Source organism: Genypterus blacodes, unplaced genomic scaffold, assembly GCF_046128005.1.
Source record: "Genypterus blacodes isolate CSIRO-AG114 ecotype Tasmania unplaced genomic scaffold, CSIRO-AGI_Gbla_v1 ptg000019l_1, whole genome shotgun sequence".
In the NCBI taxonomy this organism is placed as follows: domain Eukaryota; kingdom Metazoa; phylum Chordata; class Actinopteri; order Ophidiiformes; family Ophidiidae; genus Genypterus; species Genypterus blacodes.
The window spans coordinates 3,434,889-3,459,125 of NW_027466832.1; the positions used below are offsets into that span (position 1 = coordinate 3,434,889).

At 39.8% G+C, this 24,237-nt stretch overlaps 2 protein-coding genes across 2 annotated transcripts; both read right to left on the bottom strand.

Annotated features, from left to right (window-relative positions):
- Positions 1-1,347: 1,347 nt before the first annotated feature.
- On the bottom strand, positions 1,348-11,444 carry podn (podocan). Its single transcript, XM_076141651.1, has 11 exons — positions 11,333-11,444; positions 8,380-8,692; positions 8,047-8,140; positions 7,226-7,290; positions 6,393-6,502; positions 6,148-6,304; positions 5,859-5,974; positions 5,380-5,593; positions 4,843-5,286; positions 3,900-4,048; positions 1,348-1,949 (listed from the first exon to the last, which is right to left on the bottom strand). The coding sequence occupies exons 2-11, from the start codon at positions 8,659-8,661 to the stop codon at positions 1,817-1,819; spliced, it is 1,764 nt and encodes a 587-aa protein (XP_075997766.1). The 5' UTR covers positions 8,662-8,692; positions 11,333-11,444; the 3' UTR covers positions 1,348-1,816.
- Positions 11,445-14,292: 2,848 nt separating this feature from the next.
- Positions 14,293-20,624, bottom strand: scp2b (sterol carrier protein 2b). The gene is made up of 5 exons (XM_076141619.1): positions 20,499-20,624; positions 19,001-19,091; positions 18,173-18,302; positions 17,819-17,898; positions 14,293-15,494 (listed from the first exon to the last, which is right to left on the bottom strand). Exons 1-5 carry the CDS (start codon positions 20,519-20,521, stop codon positions 15,399-15,401), a joined length of 420 nt encoding a protein of 139 aa, XP_075997734.1. The 5' UTR covers positions 20,522-20,624; the 3' UTR covers positions 14,293-15,398.
- Positions 20,625-24,237: the final 3,613 nt, after the last annotated feature.

The following is a 24,237-nucleotide window of genomic DNA, read 5'->3' on the forward strand; positions in this document are numbered from 1 at the left end:
GGCTGTAAACAACATTGTACATTGCACAATATTGCACATCTTCACCTGGAGACTCTACTCTACGTTTACTCTTATTACACAATGTGTGGGGTTGCTATTAAGAACATCCATCTAAACATGTTGTTTACATTTTTGCCTTAATACAGTGTGTAGCTAAACACAATGATAGTTTTTTTGCCCAATACCTCCACCCAAATATTCATTTCAATCCATATCTCTTCTCTGTCCAGAATCTGTAGACACCTGTCATCGAAAGTCTGTTCTAAGACTTTAAGGTGTAGGTCTGACCCAATAATTGCATTCCGCTCTGCTTTCAATTTGTTCCATCTAAAAGTAGGTTACCTGGATATGTCAAATAAAATAGACTAATCAGGGCTTGACACATTTTAATGAACTTCTCTCAATATGCTACAAAGCATGAATTGAGTAAAAAAGAATTTCAGTTATAAACTTGGTCAGTGATGCATTTGCTTAGTGACATTAACTGGTATTCAGTGTTCGCAATAAAAAGACACAGCTGTTTTAGGGAATGTTAGCAAATACACAAGCTTCAGACTTTTAAAATAATTTATTGCTGTGATCAATGGCTGTATATGTGACACTACAATACTGATGTATGTGAAAATAACACTGTATTTATTGCAATATAGTGAGCATCAGGATTTTTGATGTCATGTAAGAATATTCATCATTATTTTTTACGACAGAGAATAGAGACATCGGGTATATTTACACACACATCAAAATTCACCACCAAGGGCGCAAAATTCTACATTGACCCATTTTTTCATTTCCTAACAGCATTCTAGCATTCTTATATTGAAACATCTGGGAAAAAAGAAACTTGGAGCGATGCTGTTGTCAGATTATTGATTTTCTAGGTATGGCGAGATATCTTAATAATTTGTAAAGCCTGTACACTAATTTTCTTGGATGATTGTCAATGCGAATGGATTCAAGAATTATGTATATGATTAGCTGCTTCCACCATAACAGATAAAATATAATCAATTTTATGTGCTGGCTATAGCCAGGTCTCAAAGGGCTATAGAACAGTGAAATGGTTAGAACTAACTCAAGTGAAACACTTACTGTTGCGTTTTAAATGTAGTGGTGTAGAACAAGTGAACTTCGTACATGCATCGGTTACTTTTGTGCAGATTTGAAGGACCCCCTTCCCTCGCGTCCCCTTTACTGACCAATAAAAGGGTCCTCAATAAACAAGGTCTACGCCTGTTTTTCCCTTTAAAAAAAATAGGTAAAATGAATGAATCTGCATTCTCGTCTTGCAAATGTCAATGTCCTGCATTGGAATGAGCTTACCCAGACATGCAGTTTTCAGTGGTGTTATTTTGCAAGTAGTTGTGTTGCAGTTGTAGTAAATTTGGACCAAAATTATTAAACTCTTTTCACAAGTAGACAATTTGGCGCATGTGAACAGCATCTTTGTTTTCATTCATCTTATGAAATTTGGTTCTTGATTCTGAGATAGAAATATAAACTCTGATATTACAATAAATTCTACATAATAAAGCACAAAAAACGAATTAGAAGACTGTTGATTGTTGCCAAACAAACAGTCAGAGAAACATATTCAAATTGAGATACAAAGATGTACAATCACAAATCTTACAAGCCCAAAAAAATGGAAGCAGAAGTATCTTCATCCGGTATCCTGCACCAGAAATATTTGAATCTTCTATTCAGTACAATAATGAACCAGGGAAATGAAATTCACGGGTTCATTCCCATTTAAAAGCTCTTTCTGTCCTTGCAACAATGCAGTCCAATGCTTGAATAAACACATCTTTGTTTCCTACTGCTCCTCCCACATCTTATCGTCTTCCACCACCTCCTCTCTGTGGCTTGTGCCGATGTCCAGCACCTGCAAGTTGCTCAGGTGTGCAAAAGAGCTCTCATCCACCAAGTCCACAGAAAGCCGGTTGAATCTGAAATGGTAAGGCCATGCACATTTATGAGGAGATTATTTATTTATTATTGTTTTCCCACTTTGCGCTGATAATTGAGGATTCAGATAATGAAAGATTATAACTTGCAGAGAAAATGGTCATTATACAATAGGTGGCATCTGTCAGATGGAGCATTCCTGCCTCTCACGGATTAGTACAATACAAATTTGTTCAGCATGTACTTAATGGCCCCTGTTATACCTTGCATTGACATGTGTTCCCTTTATCTGCATACATTATCGAGATAACAAGGCGACGTGATAATTCAAGGGGAAAATAAAACACAGATGGTTTGCTGAATAAAAAAGGTCATGCAAACAGTTGTATGATACAGTCTCTCAGCTGTTTCTGTTTTCGATGTTGCTGTGGCGGGAAAGCATCAGAAACAGGCTCAGGATCGAAATCAAAGCTGTCCTGCATCTCATATGTGAGACAGGCTGTTGAAAGTTAAAAGGCTACAACAAACTGTGGTTTGGAATCCATGGAAGAGTCCAAAGCAGCGTGCCAGAAAAGCAACGCTTGTCACATGCAGTGTACGCAGCTTATAGAAATAGGTTCTAATTAGCAGTATTTCACATATTTGCAGGAATTTTATCCAAAAACGGGACGAAAATGGAACTACTGACAACATAATTGACAACTTTGAGATATTTTATGTTCTGAGTGCCCTCAGAGAAAAGAGGAAGGATGGCCTACCTGCTCAGATCTGATTGCAATGCAGGCAGAATTCAGGCCATGAGGTTGCATGTTGATGCAAAAGCTGTAAAATGGGCCGGATGTGTAATGAATTGACCCCACTTTGTTGTAGGTGTTTACCCTAATTGTTAGTATGCCACACCATAAACGTAAACACAAACATCCAATTTGTAGTGAACACACACACACAAACACACACACACACACACACACACACACACACACACACACACACACACACACACACACACACACACACACACACACACACACACACAAATCCTCTTTCCATTGCCTCTGCTGATATAAGCATTCCCACAGATCTAAATTGGCTCAGGCCAAAGCTTCCCAGCTGTATGGGATTTGATGAAAAACACTTTCAAACTCATGTGGCAGCAGCTGATATTAACAACATGGAGCATTTAAGAGCCTGAGGTCAGAAACACAAGCCATAGAGCTGCTAGTGAAAACCAAACAGAAAAACTATCAAACTAACAATCTAACAGTACAAGTACTTGTAACAAAAACAGTTGTTGGTTTAGGAAAGGGCCAAGATGGAAAACCTGGATTAGATACCACAGTGCATGCTCTGGCTAAATAACACTGAAATGATATTAATTACAAACAGATGCATGAGGTGGATTATTCCACATGGTTTTTTGTTTGAGGTCTGCTTTCATAAGGACAAAAGTGAGGGAAAACAAATGCTTTACTCCGTAATTTCACTGTGAGGGAAAGAACACTGGACTGCCCAAATGCAGATGTTGTCTTTTGTGGCCTTGCAGAACATTATAAACAAAAGCGACGACTTCCTCACAATCATTCTTCACTTACATACACTCATACACACAATCACTTCTTCAGCATCTAGATCGAAATTGCAGAAACATGCAAGGAGCCTCCCACCAAACCCCTGAGGTTAGTGAAGTGTCAGGTTAACATGAAATGTACCCACTCCTGCATGTGCCCTGCTCTGACATATAATATCTCATACAGTTCAGTTGCAGAATAATTGTAAAAGATAGAGGGCAATGACGATTTCATGGGAGTCAAACACCAATTCACGTCTCATGTGAATCTCATCATAATACGAGTGCAATGATCAGCATGGGCCTCAGAAATAGTTGGGAAATAAGTCTATATAAGAGTATATAAGAGGCTCCTTTGCATATACATGGATGTGGAACTGTGTACTGTGAGCACATGCAGCCTGCGCGTGATCATGTCCCTTACCGGAGGAAGATGCCTTTGATATTAGGTGTGCCTTCAAATGCTGAAGCAGGAACAGAAGAGATGCGATTACTTTCCAAGTGAAGGTATTCCAGAGACTCAGGCAGGTCAGAGGGGATGTGCGACAGCAGGTTGCCAGACAGGTCTAGTGTCTAAAATAACAAGATACATGAAACAGAGACTGTCTCTATCAACATAGCATTATATTAGAAATGTTAACTATAATGGATAAAGATAGTTAGAAAACTTAATCTGCATAAAACCACACATCTTCATGGTGATGGCTGATGGTGGCCATGTCTATCGGAGAACAACTGCATGCTGTCTGTGAACATTAGGTCTTTTTTTCAATTGAATTTTGAATAGAATGCAACATTTCTTAGTCAGAAATGCGGGCTGTGTAGTCAGTGGGACATGTATCTATTAAAATATCTTGATCACTTAAATTGTGCTGGACGTTGGAATTTAGTTTAATATTTATGTCTAGCTATGGAAGAGGAGAGGTGACATTGTCTTAATAAAAATATTGTGAAATAATTATCTCATGTGCCACGACTTAGTTAAGTATTGAAATTGGATAGTTAACTTGTGACCATGAGATAATAATGCAAGGGAATTACATAATTGAGACCAGATTGGCCACAAATTACTGTAATCCAAGCAAAACTAATGCAGTGTGGGATATTTCATGCTGCCTCCAAAGAGCTGCAATTGGCCGACCACACCATGCTCACTTCCTGCCACTATGATGACAATAGATACGTATCTATTGTCATCATACGTGGGAATAATTATATTATATATGCCAGCAGTAGAAACATGGCCTCCATGGCAGTAACAACACATATACTTTGCTTGATTGAAGTGTCAACTGGAAGCTATAGTAATATAAAAGCTAAAATCTGCTTTTTTGTACACGGAAAACAACTCCAATCCAGTTACTCACTGTTAGTGTGCTGATCTCCATCCAGGCTCCCTGGTACACTGAATTCAGTTTGAGCTGGTTTTCACTCAGGATGAGCTTCTGCAGCTTCAGCATGCCAGTCAGTGAACCATCTGGTATGGAATTCAGCTGGTTGTTCTTAATTTTCAGCACATGCAGGCTACGAGGAAGTCCCATGGGCAGCGAATGAAGGCTGTTGCCTGACAGGTCCAGGTTTTCCAACACACGTAATTTCCTGAAGGCATCGCGGTGGATCTTGAGGTTGGTCAGCCGGTTATAGCTCAGGTTGAGCTCTGTCAGAGTGTACAGCACGGCCAAGTCATGGCGGCCAATTTCAGAAATGGCGTTGTGAAGCAGCATAAGTGTTTTTGCCCGGCGAGGCATGCCCCTGGGAACCCGTTCAAGCAAATTGTTGTACATATGGAGTGTGTGCAGCTTCTTGAGTCCCTAGTACAATTGCAAAATGAAGGATCAAGAAGTTATCATATTTTGCATAGTAGACCTCAAATCTGTTTGTCTGTCTGTCAAATCTGAGTGTACCTGAAATGCAGTAGGGTGGATGGAGCGTGAGCGGAGAAGGTTATTCTGGAGGAGCAAGTATTCAAGGTTCCGTACAGATGTGAGAGCGTCTCCAGGGATGCTGCGGATGGAGTTCTTCTCCAGGTGAAGCAACACCAGACTGCGAGGCAGACCTTTGGGGACAATGCTCATATTGTTGTTTGACAGATCCAGATACTCCAGACTGCTCAGCTGGCTGCAAGGAGAGAGGAGAGAGGCCATTACATGAGTTCTCCCTGTGTGTGAGACTGTAGCATCATGAAAAGTCCAAAATCCCTCCAAATGATTGAGCGACAAAGTAAACAACTGGCAGGAGGATCATCTAGCAAGGTTGAGATAGAACTTGGATAAAAACAATTGTGTGATGATATTTGTGTAACTCTGGAAAGACTTTAAGCTACGATGACATCATACAGGCTCTGTGTCCCTCAGTGTTTTTGTGCATGATGATATTTGTCCACCTGAAAGTCTCATTGTCCATGCCCTCGTTGCTGAGCAGGTTATTTTGAAGATACAGCTCTCTGAGGTTTGACAGGTTGTCAAAGGCCCCTGCTGGGATTTTCTCCAGTTTGTTATTCTGTCAACCAAACAAAAAATGGTTAATATCATTACACAATATTCATGAATAAAAAGATATAAAGTGAAAATATAATGGGTAATGTTTGACCTCGAAAAAACGTGACCCTGTGCAGTGAGGTATCACTAACATTATTTCCATGGCTAACTATGTTATAGGATTTCATGCTGCACCTTCAGATGAAGACGATAAAGGCTAGAGGGCAAATTCCTGGGGACAACACGTAAGAAGTTGCTGGACAGAGTCAGGATCTCCAAGGTGCCTGAACCATTAAACATATTATCAGGAAGTCCTGCATCGCTTAGCTGGTTGTTATGGAGATAGACAGACCTGAACAAACATAAGCAAAGCATGAAATTGGACATAATTCCAGGAATACGTGTATATGATAAATTCACACACACACATGCATTCATACCTCAGTTGTGGTTTTTGGCCAAATGTGTATGGGAAGATTCTTGTAAGCTCATTAGCAGCAAAATCAGCACTCACTAAGGAGGGTGGGAGGACCTTTGGTGCTAAAGTGAGCTGTAAGCACAAGAAAAGAAACATGACAGCAGAAGTGACTTTTTGTGGCATTCAATACCAAGCCTTAACAATGGAGAGTGGGGCTCTGTAATTATAATATAGCCGTATAGTTTCAAAGGTCTCTAAAGTGAAAACAGAAGTAAGACACAAAAGACTGACATCCCAATGTGAAGCCTCCAGCCCTGGATCCCCTTCAGGAGGGTCTCTGATGGACCATTGGTATAATATCCTCTAAAATCTTAAGCAAAACTGATCCTGGACACGGTTCCTCCTTAATACCGGGCTTCTGGATTTTGCAGTTTGAACTCCATCCATGCCCAATCCATTAATTCAACCAAGTCCTTCAATGACCACATTTCTAACAGATTCTCCCCACTCAGCGATACCAAGAAACAAAGTCTGATCATTACGAGATCTTGTATCTTGAGTGTTGAATAACTCCCAAAACAAGTATTACCAACATAATCTTGCAGGAATGTTGACATTATTTTCCAAAGGGGTTGAATTGTCATCAGGTAATGCTTTATATTTTAGCCTGACAAAGCTCAAACACAAGCTGCTCCGTACCAGGCTAGCCATGGAGCACAAGTTACCGTGGCAAGTTCATGACAGCAAAAAATCTGACTTGAGCCTGAAGTTAACTAACTAACCCCTCTTTCTCGCTTCGTAGTACAGCCCTCAGAAGAAACATCTCTGTGTACCAATGTTTGGTATATGACTCACCTTATTATTTGCCAAGTATAAATAAGCCAGCTGTTCAAGCATTTCAAACCCTTCATCATCAAGGCCTGCAAAGACAAACATGCACCTTTTAATTATGCTCAGCCAAACACACACCAACATGTCAAGCCAGAAAGTGAGTCAGTTGGTGGTGTCAAAATCTTTAAGCAACCATTTTAAAACACTTACTGATACAGTTTCTTCAATGAAAATGTCAACATGAATTTCTGCCACTGCATGGATATTGTGTGTAATGTTACATAACTTTAATGTAATATCACTTTTGGCTAGCTAGAGAGGTAGCTAGCGGTTAGCCAAATCTGTAGTAGCAGCTCCATTCACACGAGCAAACTCAAGAGAAAGATGCCTCACGTTTGGATTAAGATCTTGGAAGAAATACACATCATGAAATATTTACACAGCCACACACAGTTAAATGGATTTTAAGTGGGCTAGTTATGAACACATCTCATGTAAACATCTTGGTTCGACCTTTTGTCTCAGAATGCTGTGTCAATTACACAACATGAACAAACTAACAACCCTGTGTGTACAAATGAAATAACAAATATAAATGAAATGTTTCCCCTGCTGGGGTTTGCGTGAAATGAAGCAATTATTGTTATTGTTATTGTAATTATTAAAAAGTTTAAATATTATGATGTTCTATGCTCAGCAATGTTTAACAACTTCATAATATGTAACATGTATGTGTTATTTGTATTTAAATGTTGGAATAACGTCAAATGATAAAAACGTTTATTATCTACGAGACAGGGCAGCTATAAGAATAAGTTTTGAACAAACTGTGTAGCAGTGTTTACCATCTGTGGTGAGCCAGTTGTTTTGCAGGTTGAGAGTATCGAGCTGATGTAGATGAGAAAGATGATCTAATGTTATCTCCTCAATTTTGTTATTCTGGAGAAAAAACACATGAAGATACAATAAGTATACAGAGGCAATCTGATAAAAACACATTTAATTGCGAGTGGGAAGATTTTAACGGAACTGTGCAGAGTTTTGAAACCATTGGGTTCACCCAAGTCTGATTATGTGTACAGAATATTCTTGTGGGTTTATATTGTTTTTTCTGCCTGCATCTGTGTTTGGATAAGCATGTGTGTTAGTGAGAGAGAGAGAAAGAGAGAGAGAGAGACCTGTAGGGAGAGCTGGCGCGTGTTCTCAGACAGTTCACTGGGGAACTCAGTGAGGTCGACTCCAGCACAGTCCACTGCCTCCTCTGTTGTACAGCTGCACTCTGAAGGACATAGGATCGGCTCAGGTTTCTTCACAGCTGCTGAGATAGCACTCGACTGTAGTGGCTCTTCATCGTCTCCATCTCGTTCTTTAGGGGCTTGGCAATGGACCAACACCCACGCCAAGAGCAGCACGCTCAAGGCGTGTAAGATGGAATGATTGAGAAAGGACATGTCCACCATTCAGCTCTTCTATTGCATCACCTTACAGAGTCTGGAGGGCGACAGCAGAATCATTATAGACGTTTTAGTCTATATGAACAATTTATTTTTGTTTAGATGTGTCATATATAATTTCATTAACTTGTGTATCTTACGATCATATTGTTTCTCACAGTTCATTTCTCTTTATTATTCCAAATGCATTAATGATTTATATGTATATTCTAGTCAAGTAGAAAATAAAATTAGAAAATGTTCATGAACAGTTGAGCTTTTTTTTTTCAGTTTAATTTCAGTTTCAATTGAATTTATATTCTATGTTTATTTAGATATGAATTTTGACTTCAAGACCCTCCTGATTATTGTGATCATAAGGCAGAAGCACAAGGTGTTTTTTGGCCTAAAAGACAATTACAAAGCAATGCTTAATGTAGACATTGCTTTGACAGTCTGATTGTGGTATGTGCAGCAGGATAAATGTTATTTACGGCTTTGATGGCTATGACAATTACATACAAACTAAGATTACAATTTCCCTCCTTTATACTGAGGGCCAGATGCCCATTTTCTGAGTCTTGTTTTAAGGTTAAAGTCCATAAAAGTAAATTGATTAAGTTTGTTGTTATCATGGTGCCCAGTGATGTTTGTCCACAGCAGAATCACAGCTCATATGGTACAAGGAGAATGTGTCAAAATTAAAACATAGACAGATGCACACCTGAAATAACTGATGTGTCCCTTGTCCCATATCGGCAGCTATAATTTAAGTTTGTTTTGTTCAGGAATATGCATACAAAGTACATAACTTTATGTAAAGTAAACAGAACTGTGACATAACTTGCATACATACACATACAGTATATGTTATTAATTGGAAGCACCTGCCGTGGCTTGCGTTGAAGTAGGCCTCAAGTAGGCTTGAGGCTGTGACTTTAAAGTGATGCCCTTGTGACTTTCGTGAATTACAGGTAATTTACCATCCAAACTAGGTCAAGCTCAACTTGGTAACATAACGTATAACTTAATGTGGAATAGCATTATAGTCTCTTCAATGTCAGTCGTTGATTCACAAGGGTCCTTTCAAATGTCTACAAATGATAGATGAATGAACACCAAAGAGCTTCAAAATGGTCCAACTTACAAAAAACAATGTAGTGACCTCGCTCAAATGTGCATGACCAAAAATCACAAGTGCAAAATCAGCATGGTATCGCTCCAAGTCAGCTGATGGGAAATGAAAAGGAAAAATGAAAGCTGCAATAGTTGAAGAATGAGGTTGCTGGCTGGTAAATTTGGATGAATAATAGTGTTTGTTTTTCTCTTGTAAGCAGGGACAGTCTCGGATTGTTCAGCCTGGAACAGATTAAAGTCTGTGAGGACAGGAGGACTGTAGGTGGGAGTCACACAAACAGGTTTTTTAAAAAGCACACTACCAGCCACTAACATGGGCAGCAGTGTAGATTGTGGAGAAGGCCAGGACAGGAGCCCCGTCTCGCTGGTAGACTGGTACCATCACCCAATACTCATTACAGTCCTGATTCCTGTCAGTAAAAACTAAAACTGAGCTAGCAGCACTGAAGATGTAGAAAGGGTTTGGAGTTATGTTTTGCAAAAATATTGACTGATTCTTTACGCCACCGTCACTATAAACTTGCTTCTGCTTGCTCCTGCAATACAATAATCATTGTTGACAAAAAAATGTTTAAAATAACACCGATAATTGCTTCTTTTTTTTTTTTATTTTGGAATGCATGAAGCTTAACCTCAATTTGCAGATTATGGAGGAAAATGCAGATGGCACATTGCCAAGCCAGGGAGAGAGGGCAGATTTTGTATATTGTCTATTTTGACCAAGTGCATCTTCGCCTGCGTCAAGTGGATTCACATACACTATCATACAATACAGTAGGTTACAGTATCTGCTGTTGATGATTCATTCAGTTGTAACCCCTGTAAGTAGATTTTACTATTTCACACTAGGCCAACAACGAAAGACAGCTGCTTAACAACGCTCCACTCTCCACTGTGTCTGAATCTTCAAACCTCAAGCATTATCACAAATGCCACACTTACATAGACATAAATTCTAACATACTGTAAATGTTTATGTGTAGTGACATAATACATTTGTTAGCTCCAGCCTTTTCGAACTGAATGACAGGTCCAAGCATAGCAAGATTTTGGGGAAAGCCAGACAAATCTTTCCAATCATCTCAGCCAGCTATGATGGAAATCTTCCCAAACTAGCACTCTGTGAAATCTGAGTACCGCCTCTATCATCAGTGCCTTTCCTGTATGCCTCGTCACAACAAGTACAAGAGGGGCTATGGTCCCAACATTTGAGGAAAAACCCACACGTGCGCACACCCTCAGTACCTGAAAAGACCTTGTGGCTAAAGCACCAACCCTGTCTACAATTGAGCAGCATACCATTCACGCTCATATTAACCTGAAGTTATTCCCAGAAATGACAGACTTGAAGAGAAAATACTGTTTGTTTCCAGAGATGCTGACTATAGGAAGTAATCCTGTTGTTTCCATGCAATTCTGCTCATTCCTGCTGTCTGCATGCACATTTCCCTGATATTGACAGTAAGAGCTCAATCTAGCTCTTGTCTAACATACTATGCATCCATGAACCACGTACACCAGCAACAAAGTCCCACAACAGAACCGTTCTGGGCTACTTTACCTCTTCCACGCAATACACGTTGAAATCCAGTGAAGTCTGACGTACAGTCCAAACACAGACTGTCCCATAGCAAGTGAGGAGTCACAGCCACACCAGATACCCTCCAGATGTGAGAGTGTGGGAGTGGGAGAAAAAAGAAAGGAAAAGGAGAGAAGGAAGGGAGTGCACAAGACAGCCAGCCCTAAGCTGAATAGGAGCCAAAAACAAATTCTTAGCTTTTTCCGAGAACACTTTTTTTTCAAACAATTTGACAGGTCCTCCAGTAATAATTTAATGTTGTGATAACTTTTCGTCATTTTTGTAAACTCCTTAGGGCGCAACAAAAATCTCACATCATTAAACTGAGACTGTGTAGTCATAGTGTGAGAGAAGAATGTAATCATCATAAAACAGATACAGTTGTAAAAGTCAGGATCAAGTGTGACTGGGATCAACACACTTTGATCAACAGACCAAAACAAAGCCTTTCATGTTTTCTTGTTCATTTCTACTATTTTCCATAATTTATCATTTAAGTTGTCCAACATATTTCTATTATGTATGGAAAAGTGACGGCTAAAAAGCAGAGACAGGAAATGATCTAATGTCCCACGTGTTGTTCGATCTTTCAACAAGCTGGTCTGTTTGGAGATTTGCTATCATTAAAATATATTAGACTCAAAGCATAATTAACTGTTAGTGTTCATAGTACTACATAGGAGCACCTGGAGACGTAGACAGATATTTAGCAATATGTTAAATTCAGGCTCTATGTACATTAAGGCTCAATATTCACAAATATACAGTCAAGATGTTTTTCATAAATAGCTCAATTAAATATTTATAGATGTACCACAACAATTTACACATCTGAAGGTTCATAAAACTTGGTGTTTCGCAATACAAAAACATTACAGATTGATGTATACTGTGTTGTCAGATTTACCGATATGTTGTGGATGATACCTTCAGTAAAGACATCCAGCCATCCATTTTCCACTGGTTGACTGAAGTGGGGTTGCAGAGACAGCAAGACAAAACTACTGTAATGTATGATACTAATCTGGCAGCATGTAAACAACATGTGCAGAGACAGAAAACGTGCAAAGACTGTGTGTAAAGACGGCAGAAAAACAGCATATATTGACAGCTTGAGATTATTTAGAAACAGAACATAAAACACATCATTTGGCAATAGGAAGAATTGATACTGAGGAGTGTAGAGGTGGACTATTATCTCAACTTTCACAAATGTTTTTGTCTGAAGCAGCCGCAGCATGCAGAGAAAAATGAAGACAGATTTTGGGTCTCGTGGTTTTTCAGGGGGAGAATCATACTTACTGATCACATATCCCGATTCATGCTTTCGGTATTACTCATCATATAATTGGTCAGCTGAACTCTCCTGTTTTTCCCCCATTTGAACGGTTCTGGAGTTACTGCATGTTTTCAACAAGTTTCTGTTCTCGCAGTGAAACATATTCACACAGCTTACTCAAAGGAGAAGCCATTCTGACAGATTCACTGTTTTGAACAGGTTGCAGGTTCTCAAATTTCAAGTAATTCTCCAGGTCATTGCATAATGCATCATGCAGGCTGCAATAAAGTCACTGATCTCTCTGCATGTTGTATAATAAACACTGTGGCACTGATACACTGTGCAGTATAGTTGTAGTAATCGTCAAAAGAGCCCTTCCACCAAAAAAACAAACCATTCACTATCACTGGATCTTGATCACGATGATCTGGATCTAGAGGTCAGAAATGCATAAGTAGAGATGATGAAGATTCTGTATAGTGTGAATAGCTGTGAACGCATTTCAGAACATTTTCTCCCTTATTGAATTATCGATTTTTCATTAATATCTCCTGAAAAATTAAGAGAAAGAAATCATTGAAGTTACAATGTGTACATTGTCAAGATCAAAAAATCAGATTTTAAAGGGTAATGTGTGTTGTGGCAAGTAAGAGAGAATGGTTGGCCTGGGTAGAGGTTTGCACCCTGACTGTTGTGTATTAACACTTTGAATCTCTACTTGATATCAGGTTTTCTACTGAGCTTGTCTTCAAAGGCGCCTGTAAGACCGTGCAGAGGGGGAATCCAACATGTTGATGGACCCCCTCCCTGAATGCCCTAAGAAATAGGAACTCAGTTTAAGAGCTGAAAGTTTGTTTAATATTGTTTATAAGTTGTTTTTTTTAACAAACTGTTGTGCTCTAATCTAATTAGAATGTTTCCTGCAGAATGGAAAGAAAGAAAGAAAAAACATCTCATAAATCACACACACATACTCGGAGGAGAATGCAGCTCAAAGAGAGAAGCCAATGCAGCAGTGGAATCTGGGTTGGAGCTAGTTAACAGATTTGTCTTTAAGCCAAACTCTTCCATTTACAAAGGGGAAAACTACAGCGTGGCAGTCTGAAACCAGGTCACAGCAGTGTTGGAAAGTGGAAGGTCCTCCAAAAAAGGAGAACATACACACAGAGGCCCAGCCAACAAGACAGTGACATCCAAGCACTGTTCAGTTTCAACAGTGGGCCTTTATGTGCAAGGTCAAAGTAAGACAGCAAATACAACCTGAAACATAGAGCACTGAACTATGCAGCTGAGTTATGTTGGAATACATGAAAGTTCTTATCTTTTAGAGTTTCAACACAGGACCAAAGACGGAGCAATAAAAAACAAACACCAGCTTCAGTTTGTCTCACTGTATTAACACTGAAGATCATGTCACAATATCTGGACTACAGAATATATGCTTTTGCCAACTATCAATACACTCACCATTAATATTTTATGATACATTTTAAGAAGCCTTGGGTCAAACTGGACCAGGATGAGTGAGGTCTAGTTTTAGGTTGCATTTAACAGATGGTTTATGTTGCAAAAAATACTAGACATGCAACATCTGCCAAATTTCCTTAGTAACCAAGAGTGTAGAGATAAAACATATAAATAAAAACCAGAGCCTTTCGTTACCTTTCAGCAAAACATTTATTTAGTAGAAATCTTTTAAGATTTAGACAATGTCACGGCAGAAAACTCACAAACCTACGTATTAACAGTGAACCACGAGAAGAATTGTATCTTTATTGCGGCACCTTCACTAAAACCATTACATCAAAGTGTGAGGCACTGTTGTGTTTCACCGCGAGCGCTCACGATCGTGGGAAAAAGTGTCAAAGACACAAAACGTGAAGCAGCAACAAAAAAACCCAACATATGTTGATGAAATTAATCTTGAGGTTTCAAAGTACTAAAATGAATTATTGTCTCTCATCTAGTGTTGTTAAGAGACAGACAGATGAGAAACTTATTGTTAGGGAATGATCTGTCCATCCATTTTCTTTTTCCCTACAGATTGGTAAAGTTGACTGATCCTGCGCTTAGTGAGACAATTAGTAGGACGTGTGGTTCAGATCAGTTATGTAGTTAAAGTGGCAAGAAAAAGTAGCTGAACCTGTTGGAATTACCTGAATTCAGTTACAATGATGAAAACACGACCACTTGAGTCTCCCTTGTTCATATGAATACTGAGTACATCATTTACAAATTCATGGTCTAAGTGTCAGTAACCCGAAAAGTAAAATTGTAAAGATGCATGAAGCTGAACGAGAGCAAAGATCCCATTAACAGTGCAATGTGCAACGCCTAACTGTCTCTGTTCACGTGTCCAATAAGACAAACCACAATGCTTGATGAGACATTGCTCTGAGGACAGAATGAGACAGAAGGTGAAACGCACAACAGTATATTTGAAGGGAAGAGGCACTGGACACCAACACAGGTAGCTCATCCTATCTGTGAAGAGGTGGAAGGAGCATCGTGGTTTGGGGCATTTTCTTGGGGACAATGACCCCAAAAACCCTCACATCAATCACCAACAAGAATAGTTTAAAAGTTTAGTTTAGAAGAAAATGTGTGTTTTGGAACGGTCCAGACCTTGATCCGATACAGCTGCTGTGGGATGACCTGAAGACGGCTGTTGTTCAGGAAATTCCAGTATTATTGATGGACTGAAACAGTTTTACACTAACTTTTTCTTGCCACTGCAGATTTGCTGGGATATATTTGCCTCCAGCTCGTCTACAGCTTGGCTTTGCCAGGCTGAAGCTGCAGGGTTTGGAGTTTCATGGCCAGTCCCATGTTTCCTGTTATCTTCAGCTTACCCTGGAAAAATGCCTGCAAATCAGGTAAGAGGTACGTTTTAGGTGAAGATTATGACAACGATCAGATCAAAAGTATCATTGATTCTGTGGTGGAGACAATTACATGCCACTAGCATACACAGTTAGTATAAAGAGATTAAACACAACCCAGTGGAAATGGGGCAACAGCAACAACAGGTTTTAACAGAACACTGTGCGAGCAATTTCAAGTGACCTGGTGACACCAAAAACAAAACAATTGAGGAAAATGAATAAAAGGGTGCATTTTTCCAAAATCTCACAAGACAAGGGAAAGATGAAGACATTGAGTTGAGTTACCACTTCTATCATCCACTTTTTTTTTTCAGGTTTACAAAACATTTCTGCAACGAGCATGAAAAAAAAACACATCTGAAAGAATTATTTTATGCAATATAATATATTCAGAAAACAAAAATGACTGATGATTTTAAATTGACTTGATTAAGCTTATCATTATTATCTACCAACAGAATCTGTCTGTAGAGGCACAGGCAGGTCAGCAGGTCACATTCTGAGTTCTTAGACTCAAATTTTATGCAGAACAAATTTCACTGACCTTGATTTTCAAGAATATTTCCAAAAACAACAATTACTAAATGTACAAATCAAAGCTGCTGCAGAAATAATTTCTCTAAATACAAATAAAAGAAATTACAGAAAAAAGATGATAAAACCGTAAAACTAAAAACTATGGCTCAATACTGTGAGTGTTTGCATGATGTTACAGTGAATCGTGCCATTAGACAGAAAGTAGAGCAGACCAATCACTTGCTTTTGGTCGACATCATCCTCATGGAATCAGAAACATTTTAATGCTCTGGAATTTGTGTCTGTCCTCCACCTCACTGTCAGGACTGTCGCCACTAAGATTTTATAAATTCTTCCCTTCTAGATTTTCCCAACATCCATACCACGTTTAATGGAAATCCATTCGTAAATTCTCTGCTAATGAATAGACGAACAAACCAACAGCATTGTATAAACGTCTCCTCTGCTGCAGGGTAATGACACCACAGGTCTGCCTGTCGGTGTCATGCTGCAACTCTTTTCCAATCCCAATCTAACTGGATGGGACTGTGATGTTGTTAGGGCTGCACCTAACGATCATTTTTTTAACGATTAATCAACAGGTTTTTTTCCGATTAATCCATGAATCTAACAATTATATTTATTACGCAATATAAAAAAATTGCCCCCAAAATAAATAAACTTATCTCATTAATATTTCAATGGTTTCTTAAATCATCTTCGCTTGAAAACAAACAAATGTGACAAAGATTTGCAGTGCATTATTCCACAACTAGCCACCTTTTGATTGATAATTTCCGTTTTACAATCCAACATATTGCTTATTCAATTCAAGTAAAAGTGATCCAGCGCAATCTGCGTTCAACAACAAAAATACATGAGACGCAGATCCGTTTGTTTCGCGATCAGTCGGTCTGACGGGGAATGGGGGGGTAGCCGCAGGTCAGTTTGCGCTTCCGCACGTCAGCCGGCAAAGACCCGCTTGCGGCTCTCGAGCCCACGTCAGCCGGCAAAGACCCGCTTGCAGCTCTCGAGCCCACGTCAGCCGGCTCTTGGGGCGCAGGTCAGTTTGCGCTTCCGCACGTTAGCCGGCAAAGACCCGCTTGCGGCTCTCGAGCCCACGTCAGCCGGCAAAGAGCCGCGTTTTCGTCACCCCTGTCCTAGTGTCTCACGCTTGGTTGGCGGGGACACAAAGTTGACAACGCGCTCCGCGACGCTTTCACTTGAAACCGTGGGACTTTATTTCGCCACAGCTTGTTCTCCGATTGCGTACATGCTTTCACCTGACGCGACCATCTTACGTCATCATGACGCGTCGGCACACGGTTAAGCAAATCGACGTATTTACGTAATCGAGTCGTCGATTTACGTCTACGTGTCACCCCACCCCTGATGCACTTGGAGGACATATGAATACAGTGAACTCATTGTTATGTTGGTGGAACCAGCTTGAGACTATTGTCCTTTGTGATGTGGTCCATTATGCTACTGGGAATAGGCATTACAAGATGTGCAGACTGTGCAGAGCAATAACACACAGGTAGGCTGTGCTGCTTCAATTATGCTCAGTTGGTATTAAGGGACAGGTACATAAAACATTCCACTATCAGTCTGACCTCCTCTGCAGCAATCTGTCCTGAGTCAAATGCCCTTAATGTACATCACATCTCTTTGTCATTCTAGTGTCAACAGAAGCTTTTGAAAAGCCTCAAAGCACACAAGTAATTTCTGTATGACAATTGTAAAATAAAAATATACAATAATAACACACGTAGCCTGAATACTCACAGTCTGAGGGTTCATCTTCCCCGTCATCAAGTCCAACAAATCTGCATCTGACATGGAAATGGTGCAATCTGCCTTCTTATCTGTGGAGTGGAGGAGACACAAATGTTATGATCATAATGCTCAGTAATATCTGTTTGCTTTATTGTGGGCATTTGATTGTATCAAAGCAGCATCAGACCTGTTAGTTCACAAGTCCAATTAAAGCACATTAACCATGATGAGACAGAAAAACTGAGGTGAACTGCTCAGGCTCTGCAGCTTTGGAAAATGTATATATTTCATAATAGGTTTCTATCGTCATCTGAAGACAGCAGGAACCTCTGGTATTACAGCCATGCCCTGGGGTTTCCTTACCTGTGTCAGTGTGCACACACCCCGTGCCATTCTTCACATCCACAAGCCAAGTTGCCTCCTTTCCATTTGGGCCGTCCTTCACTTTAAAGGCAAAAACTCCACCAATCTTCTTCACAAACTGCTCCCCCTCCTTTTCAAAGCACAGAAGTGAAGGTTACTGTTTCACATTCATCAAGTTACTGAGGCTGGGGCTTCACTGCGTTTCATCAGTAGAAAAGGGTTCCCAAAAGCCCAAAATGTATCCAAGATATCCAAATTATTAATAAGAAGAATTCTACAACATGCATGAGTACATTTCTACTGAAAGGCTCTCCAGGCTGTGGCTGAGCTCTTAGGCAGCCGCAGCTTGTTCAGAATGCCAACAGAGACTAAAACATTTGAACACATTACACATTGCACTAATTCTCATCCCTGCATTGGCTCATGGTGTGTCAGAGAATTGATTACACAATGCTGCTGCTGCTCCTCTATATATCACTAAATGCTTCATGGCCAAAATTACATCACAGATAAGCTTTTACAGTATGTATAGAAATATTTTATATATTCTCTAATCTAAATGATCAAATATGTTTCGATTTTTTTCCTTAAAATGTCTTTTAACAGGATTTTGTGAGAAGTACGTTGAGTGGCCTTCGTGTATGTAATGTGCTTTATGGATAAAGTTGCCTTGCCTGAGAATCTTTACACACTGGTACAAGAGAGTTGTTACAACATAACATTAGTCAACTTAACCTCAATGAGAGCAAAGTTCACATTTACACGTGAATCGTTTCAAAAGCTGTGGTCTGTAACCTACTAAAAGGTCCATTAAAGGCATGCCATCACCTCTTGTAGCTTCTTGTTGATTTCCTGGAACACAGCATGTGCCTTGAACCCTTCCAGCCCATCACTATCACTTGTGTTCACTGCTCCAATCCTTGAAATACAGAAAGAAATGGGGGTGAAACAACATCTACTACTTACAAAATGATACACAAAGAGCTCAAATTAGTTCAGAGGTGGGTTGTAACACTAGTTCAATTATCTATAGGGTGATTGCTTTGACATTTACAACATTTTTGACATTTACAAACTTTAGAAACTAACTTTGGCATTTAGCACAGCTGAAGGTTTAGTATAGCCTGGACTGAAACAATGACACTCAAGAAGTCCTCCTGAAGAGATAAGAGAAACACTCCAAACTTTTATCAGCAAAAGACTGCACTCAAATAAACAACAAAATCCAAAATTTCCTCTGCATTTAAGCAATTCTAACTACAGGGAGCAGCCACCATCTACAGTGTGACACCAGGGGGGACCAAGTCCAGGTCAGTCTAGTAGTGCCCTGATCAAGGGCAGTGGCCTGTAAGCCTTGTTTGTGATGATGAGGTCAACTGCGCCCAGTGCCCAGACAAAAACAACACAAATAGGACATGCAGATATTAGAGAAAGGCCTGCAGCCACCATGGGATCCACTTCACTGTAGGGCAACCATGCATATTACTGCTCCACCTGTATAAATGCTATTTGCAAATATCCCAAATGCTAACAAGATGAATAATTAAACCCTGCAGTTGTGTTCATTAGGTCGTTTGATTCAAGCGATAGCATTCCCAGTTACTGATGAGCACCTGAACCCAAACAGTAAAACGTATCCGTTTCTATTAAATACCAGATCACCTGGGGACTCTATTAAATAACTGATGAGCACAGTGGATTCTGGGCCAATGAGGGCCGCAGCTCCTCCAAATCCAGCTACAGCAGGTTAGAGTTTGCAGCTGGCCCACATATTGGCTCAGATTATGACCCGTTTGGTCCAGAAACGTGAACGCCGGCGGACTCACAATGTCGCGGAAGGAAACGGAAAACGCTACCAGAAATGGTGGTGACATCAGTGGTTAATCAGGAGAGAGGAGAGAGGAGAAAAGACTACGTCATCAACACACAGAAGGTTGACCGTTATAACGACAGAGTTCAGGTGTCACTTCATTGAGTCAAACGCCACAGGTGCATGAGGGTTTAGAAGTGCATACAGTATATGGAGCAGAAGAAGCCTGCTGTTTAACTAAATGGATACAATTCAATATCTAATGAAATAAATAAACATACTGTATGCTGACTGATACATTACTAGAAATGAAATGCCAATTAATACCTATACAATCACTATAAGTAAGGCGGAATAACAATAATTTACAAATGTGCGCAGAAAATATCGTACACAGAGCGCCGAGATCATCATGCTCGGCCGCGTATGTTGGGTCACGTATCCATTGTCACGTATATACACTCGTACGCTACAGTGGGAGTCCCAGTCAGACGTTACGGTGTTCGTCATTCTCACCTTGGCGTGTGTAATTCGGGCATTTTGCTGTAAGGTTCGGGGAATGTGCAGACCGGGACCTGGGCTGTACTTCGTCCTGCCTGCTGCTCGATGGAAACACTTCCTTGTTTGTTCCTGTTCCTGCAGATCCGCAGACTCGATTAATAGATGACAGATGGATCTCTTCTCAGATCGACCCTTACTTTGGGACACTTTTCATTCACAAATGCACAAGACCACAAATATATTTATTATTGTGGTGTTATTAATTAGGATTTGTTTTCTTGAACATTACTGTATTTGTTCTTGTAACACAGTATATGGAATTGGTGTCCAATTTAATTCATTTTGGACAGTCTTTGCTATGAATGTGTGTCACCAAATTGCTGTAGTATCAAATAGACATATTTAAAACCGTTTCAGCTAAATGTGGCTTGTAATAAATGCGATATATATTTTCACCTGAAAATGCTGTAACAGGCCGTAACTCAGGAGAATTCTATTATATTTCCATCCCATTTATTAAATGATAATTACTTGAGTTTAACCTCATCTGTCATCTGCTTATTGACCACAAGTTTTAATGCCTCTCTACACCCATTCATATGGTGAGAAAACGACTGGTAATACGCCCCTTTAGACAGTATTGTCAGAATAATCCTCATTGTGGCGGAAATTTGGAGTTAGACAATTGAGAAGACTCAGGAGTAAAATAAAGAATCCATTTATTCCTTTACCCTGCAGTGGGTCACTTCTGGTTGTTAAACCCGAAAGACCAAGATTACTATACATGACATGATTTCTTATACAGTCAAAAGTAAACAAGTAGGGATTGGATGGTTCCAGGGCGTCAGAGGCGCCTCTGGGTTTCCACTCCCAGTCACAGTACAGAGATACTCAGGCGCATCTCCCGACCCAAGGCTGGAGAGTGCGAAAACAGGCATAATGAAAGCCTAAACAATCTCCAGGTTTATGTGGGAAAGGTGAAGGCCCAAGTCACACATCATTTCGTGTGACTGCATCACACTGCAGGATTGATTTAATTGATTTAACACATTGATTGGTTTGATTTGTTAATAAATAAATACCGTAGATAGATAGATAGATAGATAGATAGATAGATAGATAGATAGATAGATAGATAGATAGATAGATAGATAGATAGATAGATAGATAGATAGATAGATAGATAGATAGATAGATAGATAGATAGATAGATAAATAAATAAATATATATTTGATCATTGGTGATTATATATGATTAACCTAAACACATTTGATTGGTTATTGATAAATACACACAGATAGTTATTTTCCTACAGCACTCTATCAGTTTGTCAAGCAATTCCAAAACAATTAGATGGATCAAAAACACATATTGTAGGTCTACAAAAACATATGAATTGCAAAAACTTTCATGGGCAGCTTTCTTAGGACCTCAATGGCCCATACTCTCCCAAAACCCAACTGTATGGCCACACAGTTAGGGATCTAAGTGTGTGATAAACAGTGTTGATCACACACTTTGATAGTGCTGCAACTTAAATTTGATTAAATCTAGTTTCTGCGTCACAACTGAGATGGTTTTTCTCTAGTTCAATTCCTCACTGCTGTGCGAAGACCCGCAATACAGTGACCCCTTTACACAAACATGCAAATGCAGGAGGATTGATAGTGAGGATGTAGGGGCCCTAAGCAAACATAGAGAGAGAGAGAGAGAGAGACAGACAGACAGAGAGAGAGAGAGAGAGAGGGAGAGAGAGAGAGAGAGAGAGAGAGAGAAAGGTAGGTAGGTAGGTAGGTAGGTAGGTAGGTAGGTAGGAAGGAAGGAAGGAAGGAAGGAAGGAAGGAAGGAAGGAAGGACCCAGCTCCCCCCTCCCCCTTCTCTAACTACCTGCATGAACTGCTGCTCCAGGAGACAGACACTCTTTGATAGGATTGCATTGTTGTAATCTCTGTGTTTATATAATTCTTTCTCTCTTTCTCCCTCTCTGTCTCACTCTCTCAACTTGTGTTTTTGCATATTGTGTCCTACTTGATGACTGTATGTATTTACTGCGTTTGCAGTCTTGATTGTAGAATTGTATAATCCCACAGGAAGTTCCTATTGCCCACCGGACCGGGGAAATGTCCCTTGGAATTGCCTCTCCCGAGGTTTCTTCCTTTTTCCTTATACATAAGGTTTTTCTTGGAAGTTTTTCCTCATCTTCCCACAGAGCCGTGGGAAGGAATTTCCTGATATTATGGTGCTGTAAAGTCTTTTGAGACATTGCATGTGATATTGGGCTAAATAAATAAATTTGACTTGACTGATAATTTTTTTTATGTTTCTGCACAATCATGGTCCAAAGTAATAATTTAAGTTCATGAAGTATTAACTGGGTATCTTGTTGGCATTTACTATGACCTTATCAGTACACAGGGCTGGTGAAAGTGCTGGATGTACTGTAACATACAAATTAAATATGTCTATTTTGTCACTGCTTCAAAACCCAAGCACATAGATTTTAATAGCAACACAAATACAATGTCAGTACAAAACATAAGATGAGGCCAAATGGTATAATGGTGCATTTGTGGGATTTAGCTACTACTAGTATCATTAGTCAAGACAAGACCATTAAAACATGTAGAACTGTGTGTGTATCTATGCAAAGATGGAAGGTCAACAAATGGCGCAGTAGTTAATGTACAGAGCAGTGTTACCAGTGAGGGTAAACAGCAGAAAATCTCATCAGTCTAATGGAGGCAGTGAACTATCACCCTGTAAGCCTGAAGCCTCTATACGCAGAGGGGAAAGGATACCGTCAATGGCTTCAGAGGTTGGACAGTGGGGGAGGTGTACACATACGCGTACTCAGCACAACCGATGGATGAGCTATAATTATTAACATTAAATGTTGTAATTAGAGGCAGACAATGCAGATCTGTTATAAGAGCTTGTCTCATTTCTTGTAGGTGATGAATAAACAAATGTAAGGACATGAGACATCAATAGTGGAACAGATATCTGGCTCTTCTGCACTTCTGCACTTTAATCTTCAGATATTATGAGGCAGTTGATTCTCTGGACAGAAGGTTTTAAGGAAGTTGTGGAACAGATGACACAAACCATGCAGGGACCGTGCAGCATGAACTGAGACACCATCTTACACAGTACCATTCATGTGATGAGTGTTTATTTACTCTGAACAGTTCCATTCATGACATCATTATGGGTTTTTTTCATGGGGTTCTATTGACATCACTAACTGTGACATCATTCAGGGCGTGATGTCACTAACAACTGTGACGTTGTTCAAGGCACATATCATTAACAATGGTGACATCATTTATAGTTCCATTCACGTCTCCCACTACTACAATTTGGTAATGCAAATAAAAAATACATCCTTATTTTATGTCCATGAAAGGAAAAGCGTCTAATGCAAATATGGAAGGGTAAGGTGGGAAGTGGGTCAGTGGGGAGTTTGGCTATACTGGTCAAATGTATTTATGTAAGGTATGTATTGGTATTAATTATGTTATATTTGGGTGAGCAAAGATTTATTGAGGTTGTATAGGTTATGTCAATATCTATTGTAGATTTATGTGGGGAGGTATGTGTTGATTATTCTCGTAAAATGGTATGTGCCAGCCCATTGGCTTATAGACGCCCTTAAACAAGGCTGTCAGCGTAGGTGGGGACCAAATCTGTAAACATAATGCTCAAGAAAATAACTACTGCTTGCTGAAGCCGGCGGCGGTCAGGTTTATCCTG